Genomic DNA, 19,402 nt, shown 5'->3' with positions numbered 1-19,402 from the left:
GTTATAGTTTGCTTTTCTTTGAAAATCGTGCTTTATTCTGGAGAGGTCATGCCTCTGAGATGAAAGAGAGGGTGTTACACTTCATTCTAAGGGAGGATGTTACATTTGAAGTTCAGACTTACTTCCTACCTTTAGTTGTGAGCAGCATATTGTTTGATTCAGTTATCCTGTACTGAATTCTGTGAAACTCTCTGAGCTCCAGGTCATGGCCTGAATACTTGTTGAGGTTTGTGTAGCCATTTGTAGCTGATACCATATTAATGATGGGTTTGCTGTGTGCACAGCTAGTGCCCACCAGACCTACGCAGAGAAACAGATTGCAAAATCAGTCAGGTTGAAATGCAACAGAGCCACTTTGGAGCTTGATGTTACAGCAAACACAAAGTAAGCAAGAGAAAGGTCTCCTACAGTGTGACTGAAACCAAATCTTTCACTGATTGCAAATTGGTTGCAAGTTGATTTCTTCTAGTAGTGGCTTGTTGCAGTTGCTTGAAATTGCAAAGGTTCACAGCAAGAAAGTAACAAGGCTGGTGCTGAAGGACCTTTTGCACAGGTTTCTGTGTTAACACTGGTGCTAGAAAGTTTGTAAACCCTTTAGAATTTTTTCTATTTCTGCATAGCTTCTTTCCAACTGTGATAAGACTGCTGAACGGATCCTGACCCGGATCTGGGCCGTACCCTCCAAATATCCGGACCTGCCTCTTGGTTTTTTTGCACTACCTCACTTTCCATTTTTCTATTTTCTATTTATAATTTATAATTTAAATTTTTAATATTTACTAATTTTTACTGTTTTTAGTATTTAATATTTGTAATCCAGGGAGGGGGAAGCGCAGAATCAAATATCGCTGTGGTGATTGTATCAATTGTTTGGCGACTATAAAGTATAAATATGACCTAAAATGTGATCAAATTTTCGTGCAAGTCCTAAAACTACAAACTCCATTTCCAGAAAAGTTGGGATATTTTCCAAAATGCAATAAAGACAAAAATCTGTGATATGTTAATTCACGTGAACCTTTATTTAACTGACAAAAGTACAAAGAAAAGATTTTCAATAGTTTTACTGACCAACTTAATTGTATTTTGTAAACGTACACAAATTTAGAATTTGATGGCTGCAGCACACTCAACAAAAGTTGGGACAGAGGCATGTTTACCATTGTGTGACATCACCTTTCCTTTTAATAACACTTTTTAATCGTTTTGGAACTGAGGATACTAATTGTAGTAGATTTGCAATTGGAAATTTTGTCCATTCTTGCTTAATATAAGACTTCAGCTGCTCAACAGTCCGTGGTCTCCGTTGTCTGATTCTCCTCTTCATGATGCGCCATACATTTTCAATAGGAGATAGATCTGGACTGGCAGCAGGCCAGTCAAGCACACGCACTCTGTGTCTACAAAGGCCTGCTGTTGTAGACCGTGCAGAATGTGGTCTGGCATTGTCCTGCTGAAATAAGCATGGACGTCCTGGGAAGAGACATCGCCTTGATGGCAACATGTGTCTCTCTAAAATCCTAATATACACCTCAGAGTCAATGGTACCTTCACATACATGCAACTCACCCATGCCGTGGGCACTGATGCACCCCCATACCATCACAGATGCTGGGTTTTGCACCTTTCGCTGATAACAATCTGGATGGTCATTTTCATCTTTGGCACAGAGAACTCGACACCCATTTTTTCAGAAAACTAGCTGAAATGTGGACTCATCTGACCACAGCACACAGTTCCACAGTCTTTCGGTCCATCTGAGATGAGCTCGGGCCCAGGGAACTTGCCGGCGTTTCTGCATAGAGTTGATGTATGGCTTCCTCCTTGCGTAATACAGTTTCAAGCTGCATTTCTGGATGCAGCAACGGACTGTGTTGAGTGACAATAGTTTTCCGAAGTACTCCTGAGCCCAGGTGGCTATAATTGTCACAATAGCATGATGGTTTCTTAGGCAGTGCCGCCTGAGGGCTCGAAGATCACGCGCATTCAACAGTGGTTTCTGACCTTGCCCTTTACGCACTGAGGTGTCTCTGAATTCTCTGAATCTTTTCACAATATTATGTACTGTAGATGTTGAAAGACCTAAATTCTCTGCAATCTTGCATTGAGAAATGTTCCTTTTGAACTGACTAACAATCCTCTCACGAATTTTGGCACAAAGGGGTGAGCCACGACCCATCCTTGCTTGCAAAGACTGAACCTTTGATGGACGCTACTTTTCTACCCAGTCATGATACCTCACCTGCTACCAATTAGCCTGCTTAATGTGGAGTCTTCCAAATCAGTGTTACTTGAATACTCTGCACTTTTCAATCTTATTTTAACTCTGTCCCAACTTTTGTTGAGTGTGTTGCAGCCATCAAATTCTAAATTTGTGTATGTTTACAAAATACAATTAAGTTGGTCAGTAAAACTATTGAAAATCTTTTCTTTGTACTTTTGTCAGTTAAATAAAGGTTCACGTGAATTAACATATCACAGATTTTTGTTTTTATTGCATTTTGGAAAATATCCCAACTTTTATGGAAATGGGGTTTGTAGATAAAGAGAACCCAATTAAATAAATAACACAAAAAATTATACTTGTTCATTTATTTATTGAGAAAAATGATCCCATATTACATGTATTTGTTGGAAAAAGAATGTGAACCTCTGTAGTAATGCCTTCTACAAAAGCTATTTAGGATCAGGTGTTCCAATCAATGAGAAGAGATTGGAGATGTGCGTTGTACAGGTGCCCTGCCCTATTAAAAAAAAGACACACAAAGTCAGGTTACTGACAGAGCCTGCTATTCTCAAGAAAGATCTGTTTATGTGCACCATGCCTCAATCAAAACAACTTTCAGAGGATCTTAGAAGAAGAATTGTAGAGATGCATGAAGCTGAAAACAGCTAACAAAAGCATTTCTAAAGACCTGAGTGTTCATGAGTCCACAGTAAGAGAAATTGTCTACAAATGGAGGAAACTCAGTACTGTTGCTACTCTCCTAGGAGTGGGCACCCTGCAAAGATCGCACTAAGAGCTTAATGTGCAATGTTGAAGGAGGTGATAAAAAAACCAAGAGTAACAGTACAAGACCTGCAGAAATATCTCAAACTTGCTAAGCCTCTTTTCATGTGTCCATTATAAGAAAAACTGAACAAGGGTGGTTTTCACGGAAGGACAATATAGAGGAAACTGCTACTCTCCAAAAGAAAACATTGTTGCACATCTCCAGTTTGCAAAAGACCACTTGGATGTTCTACAATGCTTCTGGGACAATGTTCTGTGGACAGATGAGGCAAAAGTTAAACTTCTTGACAGAAATGCACATTGCTATGGTTGGAGGAAAAAGGGCACTGCACACCAACACCGAAACCTCATCCCAGCTGTGAAGCATGGTGGAAGAAGCATTATGATTTGGGTGCTTTGCTGCCTCAGGGTCTGGACGGCTTGCAATTGTTGAGGGAATAATGAATTAGAAATTGTATTAAGACATTTTACAGAAGGTCAGGGTAGCAGTCCGTCACCTGAAGCTTAATAGAAGTTGGATGACGCAACAAGATAATGATCAGAAACATAAGAGTAACTCAACAGCAGAGCTGTTTAAAAAGAAGAAAATTTGTGTTTTGTAACAGCCAAGTCAAAGTTCCGACCTTAATTCTATAGAAATGATGTGGAAGGACCTGAAACAACCAGCTCATGCAAGGAAGCCCACCAACATCCCAGAATTGAAGCAGTTTTATAAGGAGGAATGACCTAAAATTCCTCCAAGCTGATGTGCAGGACTGATTAACAGTTAACAGTAATTGAAAGCAAAGGTTCACATTCTTTTTCCAGCAAATACATATAATAATGCATCTTTTTACTCAATAGATAAATTAACAAGTATAATGTTTTTCGTGTTAATTTTTAAATTGGGGTTTCTTTAGTTTTAGGACTTACGTAAAGGTCTGATCACATTTTAGGCCATATTTATGCAGAAATAGAGGAACTTCTACAGGGTTCACAAACTTTCTAGTACCACTGCAGGTGTTACTTTCAGATGTGGATACATCATAAACAATTCTTGTAAAGCAGAATGGTAGGGCATTCACATCAGAACCAAGTTGAAACAACGAAGATCTGAACAAAACTCTCCCTCTACCCCTCAGGAAGCAATACCTTCCCTGAATATAGAAAAGACTCAGATGCTAGAATCTAGAACAAAAAACAATTTACTGGAAGAAGTCTATGGATTATGGGGAGACAAAGGGGTAATCAACATTTCATGCCAAGACTTTGTATCAGGACAGATTCATACTTCTATTGAACTCAGTAAGGAACAATTAGTGCATTCATAAGCAATATGCTGCAGTCTATCCACAACAATCACTGTGTTCTTTGTTGTGGTTGCCAGGGTGACTGGAGTACTAAATGTTTACACGTGTATTCTTGCACCTGGAACCTGAGATACGTATATACAACTCTTCACAGCTTGCTGGCCTCCTCTTGCAAATGGATTTCATGTTTGTCATGGGATGAACCCACAAACAGAGAGCACGTGTGATATTGCTAGGTTGTAAGCTTCCACCTTGGCTGTGTGCATATTATCTCACACCAACATATCTGTGAAACCTTATTTGGTATTTTAGCAAAGGTAATGAATCATGCCAGTCCCGGCTGCAATCATATCTTAGTTCTACAGCAGTCTGTTGTACAATCTGCATCAAACCACTGTGGCAAACCAGTGGATGTTTACTGACTGGGCAGAGAAATACTTTGGTCAGCTGGCTGAGAACTCTTTGAACAGCCACCATGCACCCCGGGCATTCTGCATACGAAAGGAAGCTTTGCTGTCAGATTTAATGTGAGGAAACAGATCACCAAGTGTTAAAAGTATTTGGCTGGCCAAACTCTGTTTAGGAGAGTAATATGGGGTGCCCTTCTGTGTGCTGCATGACTACAGTATGTGATGGTGAGACAACAGACCTTCCCTGACTTATACATGACTTATCAATGACACGGACTTATACCATGAGAGTGAAAACAAAATCACCTGAGCACCATTTCTTCAACACAATCAGCTCCCCCTTTCTGGCCATCACATCTTTTAACTGATTCATCAAGTTCGCTAATGATACAACAGTGGTTGGCCTCATCAGCAACAATGATGAGTTGGCATACAGAGAGGGGGTGGAGAGGCTTGTCAAATGGTGTGGGAACAACAACCTGAGTCTCAATGGGGACAAGACAAAAGAGAAAATTGTGGACTTCAGGAAGGCTCTGCCATGGAGAGAGTGAAGGGCACAAAGTTCTTTGTTATGCGCATAATGTACGCTCTAATCTGGACCTACAACACCTTCCCATTAGTCAAAAAGGCACAACAGCGTCTATACTTTCTGAGGAGATTGAAGCATGCAAGGCTCCCCGCCCGAATTCTTACAACTTTCTACAGGAGTACTGTCGCGAGAGCGTCCAGTCTGGCTGTTTGATTGTGTGGTACGGAACCTGCTAGGCATCAAATTGCAAGACCCTACAGAGGACAGTAAAACCTGCCAAGAGGTGTGCTGGGGTTTCTGTGCTCCCTATTTGTGATATTTACCAGGAGTATTGTATATGAAGGCCCTGAAGCATTGATGAGGATCCCTACTCCCTATCCCAAAATTTCTTTAACCCACTACCATCAGGAAGAAGGTGCAGGAGCATCAAGACTAGTATTGCCAGACTGGATAACAGCTTCTTTCCCCTGACTGTGACACTAATGAATACCTTGCCACCACTGAGGTTTAGATGCCAGGACAGTGGGCTGTTTATTGTACTGTTCACTGTTTACCTGCACTGCACACTGTTGCATTTTATTACCTAATCTAGATAAGATAATTCACTACACAACTCCTAATTAATCAAAGCTAGCACTTTATTGTCTTTGCAAAACCATCAACATAACTATGTTGATCACAGGCCAACACTTAAAACATCAATTCTACTAGGAGGTACAGAAGCCTGAAGGCACACACTCAGCGATTCAGGAACAGCTTCTTCCCCTCTGCCACCCGATTTCTAAGTGGACATTGAGCTTTGGACACTAACTACAGGAATTCTGCAGATGCTGGAAATTCAAGCAACACACATCAAAGTTGCTGGTGAACGCAGCAGGCCAGGCAGCATCTGTAGGACCTCTTCCTACAGATGCTGCCTGGCCTGCTGCGTTCACCAACAACTTTGATGTGTGGAGCTTTGGACACTACCTCACTTTTTTGTAATATACAGTATTTCTGTTTTTGCACTTCTAAAAAAATCTATTCAATACATGTAATTGATTTACTTGTTTGTTTGTTTATTATGTTTTATTTTATTTATTATTATTATTTTCTCTCTCTGCTAGACTATGTATTGCATTGATTGAACTGCTGCTGCTAAGTTAACAAATTTCATGTTATATGCCAGATTCTGATTCTGATTCTGTTCCGTCTGTACCAATACTCAGTCAGAGCACTTACCCAATTTATTACATTGACATAGGGGATCTCCCATTGGCCAGATGATTGATCCTTTTTCTCCCAGCCCCTGGCATAGAGTTCTTCCTTGCAATACTTAGACTTGGGAGTACTTGTCACTTCGCATTTGGAGACCTCGTCTTTATAACCTTTCCTTGTCAGTTCAAATGTTATGTTTCAATCTCATTGAATGACCTGTGTCAGATTCCCACTGGATGTAGTCCAAGACAGCACCAATATATTGCCCTTCTGCAAGTGACCACTTGTAATTTGAACTTTGTTCTGAATCAGCCAGTAACTAGGCTCAAATTATTCAGGTCAGACACGGACTTCACTACTCATAAGCCTGCATGTTCTATCGCACTAAAATACACCTCACAGATAATTTTTTGGAAATTATTGCAAATTCAGCAGATTATCAAGAGTATCACTGTGTGAGCTTTAAAGTTATTTGACACAACGCTTACTGAGTTCACAACAGTTCACAAGATAGCTCACAAAATGGAGGTTACAGAGCAGCTTCACAGAATGGTAGCTTCCATTCCTTCAAGCAAATAGTAAGAACAAAGACAATTAGTTTGCTTACTTCCGCTTGTCTTGACTCATTTGAATTCAATGTTTTTTTTGCATATTTTAATTCCTTTATGGCCAACAGCACTACATGCATTTTGAATTATATTTTATTAATTTATTTGTGGTAATATTTTGTTTTATGTGCTGTGTATGATATATGTATTGTGGGTGTGCCGGGAAACATTGTTTTGTTTGGTTGTATATACAGTATGTACAATCAGATGACGATAAACAGGAACTTATTGTTCACAGAGCAAAAGTTCCCATAATCAAACCTAGATTTGTAACTGAAGTTGCCACAGTTCAAATGCAAGACAGTGTCATCCTTCCTGTGCTGGCTTGAGTGCTATCATGCAATATAACTTCAGTAAAGAGAATTTAGATGACATTGGAAGGCCGAGCTGGAGTCTGTACCATCTCTGTCTTGGCAGCAGCAGCACCGTAGGCTACCTGAGAGGCAACAGAATGCACAGCAGTGGGAGAACAAATGCTGGCCCATATTTTACAGCAGGTTGTTGCTCCATGAAACCTCTGCCAACTCCTTGAATGGCATCTTGACAATAACAGAAACCCACCGGATGAGGGATTACTGGATATTTCTAATACTCTTGCAGCCTCTTCACTACTGCAGTCTACAGCCACAGTGTAGGTGGTCAATTCTGACACAGCAGTAAACTGAGCACAGCTCATGTATCCGTGCGTGTTTTGGGTGGGTATCTGGTGCGCCATATGGTCCCTTCAATGAGTAGAATAGGTCTTTTACTTCTCAACTTTCCACAAAAGCCTCTAGTCCGGTCTCTGAAGATCATGGAACACTTGTTTTATACCATTCCTTATTGTTTCCCAGATCAGATTAATTTTGCAGAATATCTGCCACCCACTGCTCCAACCACAGTACACCTTTCCTCCATTATAGTATAGTTTAGTCTTAAATGGTATTACTACCCAGTTTTGGCCCTGCTGGAATGCCTAGCCAGGGGTTAGCATTGGCCGGGACTACAAGTATTATAATTATGGCGCAGCACTATGCTTACTTCATTATTACAATGGAGGAACGGGACTCATTGAGCTTTATGATCCAGGGATGAGCTTCAGTTATCCGATGAAGTGACCTGTGAATTTTGTCCCCCACCCCACCATTTTATCCTTGTATAAATAGCCTTTTCTGAAATGAGATCTATCTCCACATTTTAGCCTGTCTTTCAATAACTAGCTACTAGAGGGTGTGTGAAGCTGTTAATGATCATCTTGCTCTTTAGTTTGTATCTCTAGCTAGTCTAATAGAAATTAAGTATTGTTTATGAAGAGTGTATAAGTGAATTTCTGAAGTCTGCAGAATAGTTCAATGCACTGATCACTTAATGACACTGACATAGAAACCCATTTAGATGTTAACCTTATTGCAATTTATCAGTGTGGCTGTTACATCTGCTTTAAACAATCATTGAAACATTTATTTCTTTTTACAACTGCAAATAGTGAAATTAACAGGTAATTTATTTTCCTTCCATGCTACCTGGATTAAACAGGCGATGGTATGTGCTTTCCAAATATATAAATCATGTCTATTTTGTAACATTCTGCAGCAGAAGGAGTAGTACCGATGAATTAAATAGAAAACAATGTAAACTTAGCCCAGTCAAACAGAATTTAATATTTAGCAATATATAACTATTATTGCTTGCTCTTCATTGTCATGATGCCACACATGAAGCTGCTTAACAGGATAAGAGCCCGAGGCATTACAGGAAAAATAGAAGCATGGATAGAGCATTGGCTGATTGGCAGGAGGCAAAGTGTGGGAGTAAAGGGAACATTTTCTGGTTAGCTGCCGATGACTAGTGGTGTTTTGCAGAGGTCAGAGTTGGAACCACTTCTTTTTATGTTATATATCAATGATTTGGGTGACAGAAATGATGGGTTTGTGGCAAAGTTTGCAGGCAATTCTAAAATAGGTGGAGGGACTGTGTTAAGGAAGCAGTGAGGCTGCAGAAGGATTTGGACAGATTAGGAGAATAGGGAAAGAAGTGTAGGTGGAATACAGTGTCGAGAAGTGTGTGGTCATGCATTTTCGTAGAAGGAATAAGAGCATAGACCTTTTTTCTAAATGGGAAGAAAATTCAAAAATCTGAGGTGCAAAAAGACTTAGATGTCCTCCTGCAGGATTCCCTAAAGGTTAACTTGTAGGTTGAGTCAGTGGTGAGGAGGGTAAATGTAATGTTAGCATTCATTTCAAGAGGAATAGAATGTAAAAGCAAGGATGTAATGCTGAGGCTTTGTAAACACAGGTGAAGCTTCATATGTAGTATTGTGAGCAGTTCTAAGAAAGGATGTGTTAACTTTGGAGAGGATTCAAAGGAGGTTCACGAGTATGATTCTGGGAATGAAAGGTTTATCATATGAGGAGTGTTTGATGGCTCTGGAATTTGGAAGAATAAGATGGGGGATGGAGATATCATTGGAACCTATTGAATGTTTAAAGGCTGGATAGAGTGGATGTAGAGACAATGTTTCCCATAGTGGGGGAGTTTAGGATCAGAGGGCGCAGCCTCAGAATAGAAAGGTGTCCCTTTAAGTTGGAGATGAAGAGGAATTTCTTTGTCAGAGTATGGTGAATCTGTGGAATTGTTGCCACAGGCAGCTGCAGAGGAAATTGCAGAGCAGACTCTGGGTTGAGTGGCTTAATTCTGCTCCTATGTCTCTTGGTCTTATGGTTATCAGTAACTTGGTATTAAAAAGGGATTTTCGAGATGAGTAAGGAATAGCTCCTTCATCAAGCAGATATATGTGCAATTCACAATTTAATGTGTTGGTCTCCCTATTAACAAAAATGGGGCAAAGTCACTGCTTCACACACATTTGTGGGTTGTTACAGAATGGTAGAACTTGCCAATGCCATTGAAGCAGTAAAGCTAATTCAGAGAGGAGAAACTGGTGGATAGCAGTCATGGCCACACTGACATTTCATTCGTTAAGTAGTCACAGAGTACTTATAATTAAATTAGACAAGTTCAAAGTTACCTTTCTTAATTCATTGGCATAAGATTTGATAATTGATATTATACAGTCATAGAGTAATATAGCATTAGATACAAGCCCTTCATCTGACCATGTCTGTGGTGACCATCGTGCCTATCGATTGGTTTTATCTAGTTTTAAATTTAGTTTTAGGCACCGCTACCATGGGAAGTGGATACTAGTTATCCACCCTACCTATACCTCTCTTAATTGTATTTAATTGTCATGTCATCACTTGGCCTCCTTCACTCCAATGAAAACAGACCCAGTCTGTTTAACCTCTGTTGAAAGTCAAGCTTTCCAATCCAGCAAACATCTTCATGATTTTTTTTTCTGCACCATCTCTACTTTAATCTTGTCCTTTCTATCAGGTGGTGAGCAGAAAGGCACAAAATGTTCAAGGACTGCCTAACCAATGTGACATCCATCTCTTAGAGTTGGTGTCTCAATTGTTGACTGCAACCATGTAATTTGTCTGTCTTTGTTCGATTATTTAAGGATCTATGCCCTTAAGCCTCAAGGATACTCTGTTTAACAATGTTCCCCAAAGCACTGACATTCACTCTGTATTTCCGGCCCTGGGTTAACTTCCCAACAAACATTACTTCACACCTGTCTGAATTAAATTCCATCTGGCATCCCTTACTCACATTCTAGTCATGTTATAACATAGACAACCTTCTTTACTGTCCACTAAATCAACAATTTCAGTGTCATCTGCAAACTTACAAATCATGCCACCCACGTGCTCACCTAGGCTTACTGTCATTTTGTATCCAGTTTGCTAATTCACCTTGGATTCCATATGATCTCACCTTCCTGACCAGCTTACCATGCAGAACCTTCTCAAAGGCTTTCCTGAAGTCTGTTTGGACGAGAGGTATAAATTGACTAGAAGGAAATAGCAAATGGGAGTAGTTATTTTACTTCTAAATACATAATTTTTATGTTTATATTTGTTATTTTTAGTACATCTTACTTTTAAATAAATATTCCACTGTGGATAAAACTCAATTATCCTCAATGCAGTACATTATTTTTACACTGTTCTCTAGACTTCCACTGAAGGTTTCACTGTATCTTGTATAGAAATCTAGAATTATTTTAACTGAGCCTCCAAAGCTTATTTTCAGACAAACCATGGTTTGCAATTACACACATTAGAATTAGTCTAATTTTGTTCAAAGTAAAATATGATAGATTTTGACAAGTAATTAAAATATTCTAAACAAACTGATTATATGTTTTGCTGAAGAGGTATCAGTTTGGTTTTTCTATTTTAGCATCGTCTGCGGTAATTTCAAGTTTTATATTCAAATGAAAGCTTCCTAGTTTACTAGTATTTCCAGTCTGCTTCCTTAAGATAAGGTATAGACTTGTGCAAGTTTAGCAAGCCTAGTACTATACAGAGGATAGGACTGTCTTAGGTAAATCCCTCAACATGTTAGGAAAAATGATTTCTAAGCTACTTCCCAAAATGTACGGTACCTTAAATTACCGAATAAGTAATAGTAACTTTATTTGCATGTTGTTCTGGTATCCAGAGCATTTATTTTTCAATAACCTTTTCAAGTGCCTGTGAATCTGAATCCTCTCTGTTGCTATTTCTTCAATCTAGCAAATAACGTACCAAAAGTATTGTTGGTTTTATCTGAGGATATTTACTTATTCCATCCCCAATTTTGTGTGTGCTTCATTATTGACACTTGGGTCAGAGATGGGACACTTTAGGGCTGTTTTTATAATCTCAGGTTCTGTAACTCATTAAAAGAACCATTTTTGATTCACATGCAGAATGTTTTCTGTCAAGGCCAAAATTATAAATTTGTTGTCCCATTCCAAATTGCCCTTGAAATATGCGAATATTTGAATTCAATAATAATTTTGTTAAAAATGTATTTTTGCTGACAGTAGTATTATTATTTTTGTTCTAATGCAGTTTTACTCATCCCTGAGTTGAAAGTTGCCTTCTTCCAATTCAAGGATCTTCTGCAGTTCACTACATTTTTTCATGGCAAGTGGTCTGTGCCTGTGGTTCTCTGCACAGTATTCCAAGTATCTCACTGCTGATTGTGCCATGTTCAAGCATCTCACTGTTTTAATTATGGGTTTTGTCTGATGTATTGACATTTGATTATTGCTATAGCTTTCTTTTGTTTTCTTTTCCTGGAGAGCAAAGAACAATTCTGAGCCCAACTGAATCAACATCACAAAGAAATAGAAGACCCAGCAAGTCCTGAACTATAGCCACCAAACCCTAGTGGTGGGCTGGCCCAACTTCCAGCCAAAAGCAAAACCTCATTCGATTATTAAAATCAACAGATATTTTAACTTAAGTTAACTAGTTTTTGTAGCTTCATCAAGTAGAATTCCCTTCAGAAATTCGTTTGAAATTTCAAAACATTTAATTCACGTATTTCTTATTACAGCAATTTCTATTACGTAATGCCTTCTCATCACTTACTGTGAATATTTTAACCCATCTCAACAGACCTTTGCTGCTAGAAAAGCAGGTATATCTTTTGCCATGGTTGCTAGAACCTCGATAAACGATCAAGAATTGGTAAGTGTGTTTCTTTAACAGCTTTGTAATTGTTCAGTTGATGAATAGTTTTTATACAGTGAGAATATGGGTGTCAATGGAAACCATTTGAAAGCACTGCTTACAAGTCAGAGTAGTTTTTCCACAGTTACACCCAATTGGTTATATTCAGGAGTTAAAGATGAAATGTTTCCATTCAAAATGCCTTTTGTTACAGAAACATAAATAAATTAAGATACTCATGACAATAGGACTTTCAGTAGAAAACTTGTATTCCCTGAGCATTCATGGGTTTTTTCAAGCTTCAATTTCAATCAATCTTCCTACCCATTGAATCAGGGGTTGTAATGTAGACACTGATATTGTCAGTATAAAACAGTGAACTGTTAACAGTCAAAAATTACGCTAATAAGTAGATTCAAACTAATTTATTTTAAAATTTTATATGCATGTCAGTTGCATCAGTTCAAGTCTGACCCACCAATTCAAAGGTCACCCATTGAAGAATGGTCAATAAAGGAAAATATTAATTTTGAAAAACTGATATTATGGTAAATCAATATAAGGCATTATTTGAGTTTATTCAAGACTAAAGCCTTTTCTCAGTTCCTTCATCTCTGCTGAATCTGTTCCTAGGATGAGGCTTTTCTTTCCAGGGCATCAGTGATGTTGTCCTTCCTCAAGGAGCAGGGTTTTCATTCATCCAGCATTGATACTGCCCTCATCTGCGTCTCCTCTGTTTCTGTGAAATCCATACAGAACCCAGTTTCCCATTGCCTTAATAGGGATAGAGTTCCTCTTGTCATCACTTATCACCCCATGGGCCTCAGCACCCAACACATCATTCTCCACAAATTCCACCATCTTCACTGGGACCCTACAACCAAAGACATGTTTACCAGCCCCTACTCTCTACCTTCCACAGAAATTGCTTGTTCCATAATTTCCTTGTTCATTCATCCCTCCCCACTAATCTCCCTCTTGGCATTTATCCCTGCAAGCAATGAAAATGCTACACTAGCCCATTCATTCCTCCTTCACCTCCATTCGGGGCCCCAAATAGTCCTTCTAGGTGAGGCAACACTTCCTGTGCAAATTGGTTGGGGTTGTCTACCATATCCGATGGTTCTCCTCTATTTTGGTGAGACGTGTCGTAAATTGGGGGACTACTTTGTGGACCATCTTCACTCTATTCACAAGAAGTGGAATTTCCCAGTGGCCAATTATTTTAATTCCTATACCCATTCCCTTTCCGACATTTCAGTCCATGGCTTCATCTTCTGCCATGAATAGGCCACTCTCAGGTTGCAGGAGAACACCTCATCTTCTGTCTGGGTAGCTTCCAACCTGATGGTATGTACATTGATTTATCCATCTTCTAGTAATGTTTTCTCCTCCCCTTTCCATCTTTTTTTTCCCGCCCTGGCCTCTTACCCCTTCTCACATGTCAAACAGCTTCCCCTGGTGCCCCCACTCCTTTCCTTTCTCCCATGATCCACTTTCCTCTCAAATCAGATGACTACTTCTCCTGCCTTTGCCTTTTCCACTTATCTCCTCCCAACATCTTACTTCACACCTCACTCCCACACACCAGGCTGCACCAATCACCTTCCAGCTTGGTTTCTTCTCCCTCTCACGCCTTCTTATTCTGGCTTTTCCTCCCTTCCTTTCCAGTCCTGATGAAGGATCTCAACCTAAAACATCAACTGTTTCTTTAGTTCCAGAGATAGAAACATAGAAAAAAACATAGAAAATAGGTGCAGGAGTAGGCCATTTGGCCCTTCGAGCCTGCACCGCCATTTATTATGATCATGGCTGATCATCCAACTCAGAACCCTGCACCAGCCTTCCCTCCATACCCTCTGATCCCCCTAGCCACAAGGGCCACATCTAACTCCCTCTTAAATATAGCCAATGAACTGGCCTCAACTGTTTCCTGTGGCAGAGAATTCCACAGATTCACCACTCTCTGTGTGAAGAAGTTTTTCCTAATCTCAGTCCTAAAAGGCTTCCCCCTTATCCTCAAACTGTGACCTCTCGTTCTGGACTTCCCCGACATCGGGAACTATCTTCCTGCATCTAGCCTGTCCAATCCCTTTAGGATTTTATACGTTTCAATCAAATCCCCCCTCAATCTTCTAAATTCCAACGAGTACAAGCCCAGTTCATCCAGTCTTTCTTCATATGAAAGTCCTGCCATCCCAGGAATCAATCTGGTGAACCTTCTTTGTACTCCCTCTATGGCAAGGATGTCTTTCCTCAGATTAGGGGACCAAAACTGCACACAATACTCCAGGTGTGGTCTCACCAAGGCCTTGTACAACTGCAGTAGTACCTCCCTGCTCCTGTACTCGAATCCTCTCACTATAAATGCCAGCATACCATTCGCCTTTTTCACCGCCTGCTGTACCTGCATGCCCACTTTCAATGACTGGTGTATAATGACACTCAGGTCTCGTTGCACCTCCCCTTTTCCTAATCGGCCACCATTCAGATAATAATCTGTTTTCCTATTTTTGCCACCAAAGTGGATAACTTCACATTTATCCACATTAAATTGCATCTGCCATGAATTTGCCCACTCACCCAACCTATCCAAGTCACCCTGCATCCTCTTAGCATCCTCCTCACAGCTAACACTGCCGTCCAGCTTCGTGTCATCCGCAAACTTGGAGATGCTGCATTTAATTCCCTCATCCAAGTCATTAATATATATTGTAAACAACTGGGGTCCCAGCACTGAGCCTTGTGGTACCCCACTAGTCACTGCCTGCCATTCCCGTTTACTCCCACTCTTTGCTTCCTGTCTGCTAACCAATTCTCTATTCACATCAATACCTTACCCCCAATACCGTGTGCTTTAAGTTTGCACACTAATCTCCTGTGTGGGACCTTGTCAAAAGCCTTTTGAAAATCCAAATATACCACATCCACTGGTTCTCCCCTATCCACTCTACTAGTTACATCCTCAAAAAACTCCACGAGATTCGTCAGACACGATTTTCCCTTCACACATCCATGCTGACTTTGTCCGATGATTTCACCGCTTTCCAAATGCTGCCTGCCTGACCTGCGGAGTTCCACCAGCATTAATGTGTGTTATTAAAGATGATTAAACTTCCTATTAGCAAGTGTTCTAGTCCTTAGCAACTGATGAATATGCTAAGGATATGAATTCCTCTCATTGATGATCATATTACAAGAGAGCTTAAAATATGTTCTTGAGTTGCAAATAAAATTGATTTGGTAGGATAAGCTGTGCTGATTTGTCAGCTTATTCAAATGTTATCAAATATTGAAATCATTTAAAATTAAATAAACACTTTAATGAACCGTACTGTGATTTGTTCATTAGAGGGTAAGAACACAGTATGTACAGTATATTCTGGAACATTTTCTCCAATATACCTATGTGGCTTAAATCCCTTATCTCTGGTATCGGTCTTGTTATTTTATCTTGCACCTTCTGACTCTGTTAAGCAGTGTGGTAGTGCTGCTGCTTCAAGGGAGAGAGAAGAGGGTATATAGGGAGGGAGGGAAGGGCCTGATGGGTTTGCTTTACTGGAGACTACAAGGCCTTCATAGGTTGAATAGCTCCGTTTATGTTGCAATGAGTAAGTGTATTGACAAAACTAGACATACAGTGGCATGCAAGTGTTTGGGTACCCCTGGTCAAAATTTCTGTTACTATGAATAGCTATGCGAGTAAAAGATGACCTGATTTCCAAAAGGCAGGAAGGATAAATAGTTAATATTTCAGGTCAAAGCCCCTTCATCAGAAGTGAGGATGAGAGAAGGCAAGTTAATTGTAGCCACAGACAAAGTGGGGGAGGGCATTTGTTGAAGCTAAGTAGATTTCACAACATTAGCACCCCATTACACGGATAAAGGTGCTTAATAATCCGTTTAATAGTCACACCCAATTATTGGCATTTCCTATTCAATCCATTGCCAAAATATGACCAGAAGAAGACCATAATATCATAAGACATAGGAGCAGAATTGGATCATTTGGCCCACCGAGTCTGCTCTGCCATTCCATTATGGCTGATTTATTATCTCCCTCAACCCCCTCCTTTGCCTTGTCCCCATAATCTTTGACACCCTTACTAATCAAGAATCTATTAACTTCTGCTTTAAATATACCCAATGCCTTGGCCTCCATAGCCATCTGTGGCAAGGAATTCCACAGATTCACCATTCTAGCTAAAGAAATTCCTCCTCATCTCTGTTCTAAATGTCAACATGTTCAGATATGACCCAAGTGTGGAGAGACAGAGACCACTGAGCAGGTTAAATCTTCACTGACTTTAACGAGTACTGTTGCAGAATTTAAAGGAAAAGAAAAACAATAAATGCTAGGCCAACTGGACTATTAACTAAAACAATCAAACTGAAAGTTAAAAACCAACTCCACAAATGGAAAAAATAACTAAATATTGAATGCAGTGAGTGTAATCGTTGCTGTGATTTTGGTTATATCTCGACAGGACTAGAACGAAAATAACGGAGTTAAATAACACCGCAATGAAACAGTAATTAGCTAGAACATGTGTATTGACAAGCGTAGTTGTTGAACTGTTGTGCAGCCCGCCTGCGGGGTGTATGTAGATACTACAGCAGAGGCCATGACTGTGAGAGGTCACCCCCCCCCCCCCCCCACTGAGCCATAGCTCCGGAGGTGCCAAGGAACTGTAAATACTCAAAGTCCTGGATGAGAGATTTGTCAAAGATGTCATTAGTTGGAATCCAAGATCGTTCCTCTAAACTATACCCCTCACAATCCATGAGTCCATGAGGTACTGGACCTTGACCTGCACCCGGCAAGATGCCAGGAGGTGCTGCACAGTGTAGAACAGATAATCATCCACCAAGCGAGGAGGAGGAGAAGGTGGGGTGACTGAAGCTAGGGGGAGGCAGTAACCAGCTTGAGCTGGGAAACATGGAACACTGAGTGGATCTTCATTGTTGCAATCTATGCAAGACCATCTCGATAGACTTTTCCACTACAAATGGTCCCATGTAATGTAGGGCCAACTCACAGCTCTCGACTTTTAGGGGAAGATCCCACGATACAAACCAGACTTTCTCTCCTGGCTTGAGAGGTCACACCCGTGAGGGGAGCCAATCAGCCTACTGGTCACGTTGTTTCTGAATGCACAGCAGAGAAGTCCTGGCTCATCTCCACACATGCTTGTAGGGTTGGATCAACTGTACAGCAGCAGGGACTCCCATATCAATCTCTTGGTCAGGGAAGGGAAGTGGCTGGAATCCCTCTGGCATTCATTGGGAAACATGCCAGTGGAGAATGACTGGAGGTCATAGTGGGAAATTCTGCCCAAACCAATTGGGAGCTCCTGGACATTGGGGTTGGAAGAGACAGCATGATGTTATCTCCTAGTGTCTCCTACTCTCTCAGCCTGGCCATTAGATTGGGGGTGGAAACCAGATGAAAGGCTGGCTATGGCTCCCACAGGAGAATAGAAAGCCTTCCAAAAATGGATGTGAATTGTGGTCCTCAATCAGATAAAATATCCTGAGGGAAGCTGTGCAGTCTGAACAGATATTGAACCATGAAGGTGGCACTGTCATGAGCTAATGGGAGTTTAGGGAGAGCAATGGATTGGACAGCCTTGGAGAATCGATCCACAATGGCCAAAATGGTGGTGTTTTCATTAGACGGGGGGGGGGGGGGGGCGGGGAAGGGCTAGACCAGTGATGAAATCCACCAAGAGGTTGACCAGGGCAGTGGAGCAATGGCAGTGGACATGTCACATAGGCACCCTGTGGTTCTGAGCACAAAGTCGTGGATATCCTGGGACACAGATGACCACCAAAACTCTTGGTAAACTCCTAGGTCTGATGAATTCCCAGATGATCAATCAGACAGATAGCGTGACCCTGTTCCAACACACTGGAGTGCAACCATAGCAGGGACAAGCAGCCAGTTGGGAGGTTGGGCCTGGATGCAACTAATACGTGGCCCTCACCTCTGCTTCTATTTCCCAAATCACTGAGGCAGTAATGCACGAGCGAGGAAGGAGGGGTTCTGGATTGGCATTGCCCTCAGACCCATCAAACTGCTGGGAGAGAGCATCAGCCTTGGTATTCTTGCTGCTGGGATGACAGGTGAGGATGGAATTAAACCAGGTGAAGAAGAGAGCCCAACATGCTTGATGGCAGTTGAGGTTTTTAGCATCCTGAAGGTAGGAGAGGTTTTTGTGATCTGACCAAACTAAAAGGGATGCACTGCTCCCTTCAGCCATTGTCACCATTCTTTCAGTGCTTCCTTGACAGCCAGAAGTTCTTCATTCCTGACATCTCAGCCAAAGTGAAGTGACAGGTAAGAAAGGCACAATGGTGTAGCTGTCTATCTGCAGAGGAACACTGAGAGAGTACAACCCATTGCCAACATCTCATGCATCCAACTTGATGATAGGCTAGGTGTTCCAGCACCAGAGCAATAGTGAAGTGTTGATTTAGTTCCAAGAATGCTTGGTCTCCATCGTTTGTCCAATGGAATCCTGCTGAGGTTTCCTGGTGAGTGTATTTATGGGGACCATGCTAGAGCTGAAATTTCGGATGAAGCAGTGATAAAAATTCACAAACCCCATGAAATGCCACACCTCTTTGACCATAGGTGGTTTGAGCCACTCTGTGACAGGCTGAGCTTTACTCGGGTCTATTTGAAAGCTGGAAGGGGTAAGTATATAGCCCAAAAATAATACTTGGGCTTTATAGAATTCACCTCTCTGGCCCGCAGACAGGTTATTCTTGAGGGTTTATCTGAGAACTCTCCAGAAATGCTCG

General features: G+C 40.9%; 1 protein-coding gene across 6 annotated transcripts in view; it reads left to right on the top strand.

Moving 5' to 3' along the window:
• LOC140209874 (protein unc-13 homolog C-like) overlaps positions 1 to 19,402 on the top strand; it is a 923,018-nt gene that overhangs the window by 492,289 nt on the left and 411,327 nt on the right. For all 6 annotated transcript variants that reach the window (XM_072278476.1, XM_072278475.1, XM_072278477.1 and 3 more), the window contains one exon: positions 12,542 to 12,613. In XM_072278476.1, coding sequence (XP_072134577.1) covers positions 12,542 to 12,613 — 72 coding nt within the window. The remainder of the gene's footprint in view (positions 1 to 12,541; positions 12,614 to 19,402) is intronic.

This window comes from Mobula birostris, chromosome 14, assembly GCF_030028105.1.
Source record: "Mobula birostris isolate sMobBir1 chromosome 14, sMobBir1.hap1, whole genome shotgun sequence".
Taxonomy (NCBI): domain Eukaryota; kingdom Metazoa; phylum Chordata; class Chondrichthyes; order Myliobatiformes; family Myliobatidae; genus Mobula; species Mobula birostris.
The sequence above is the reverse complement of the archived record's forward strand: the minus strand, read 5'-3'. Positions and strand labels throughout refer to the sequence as shown.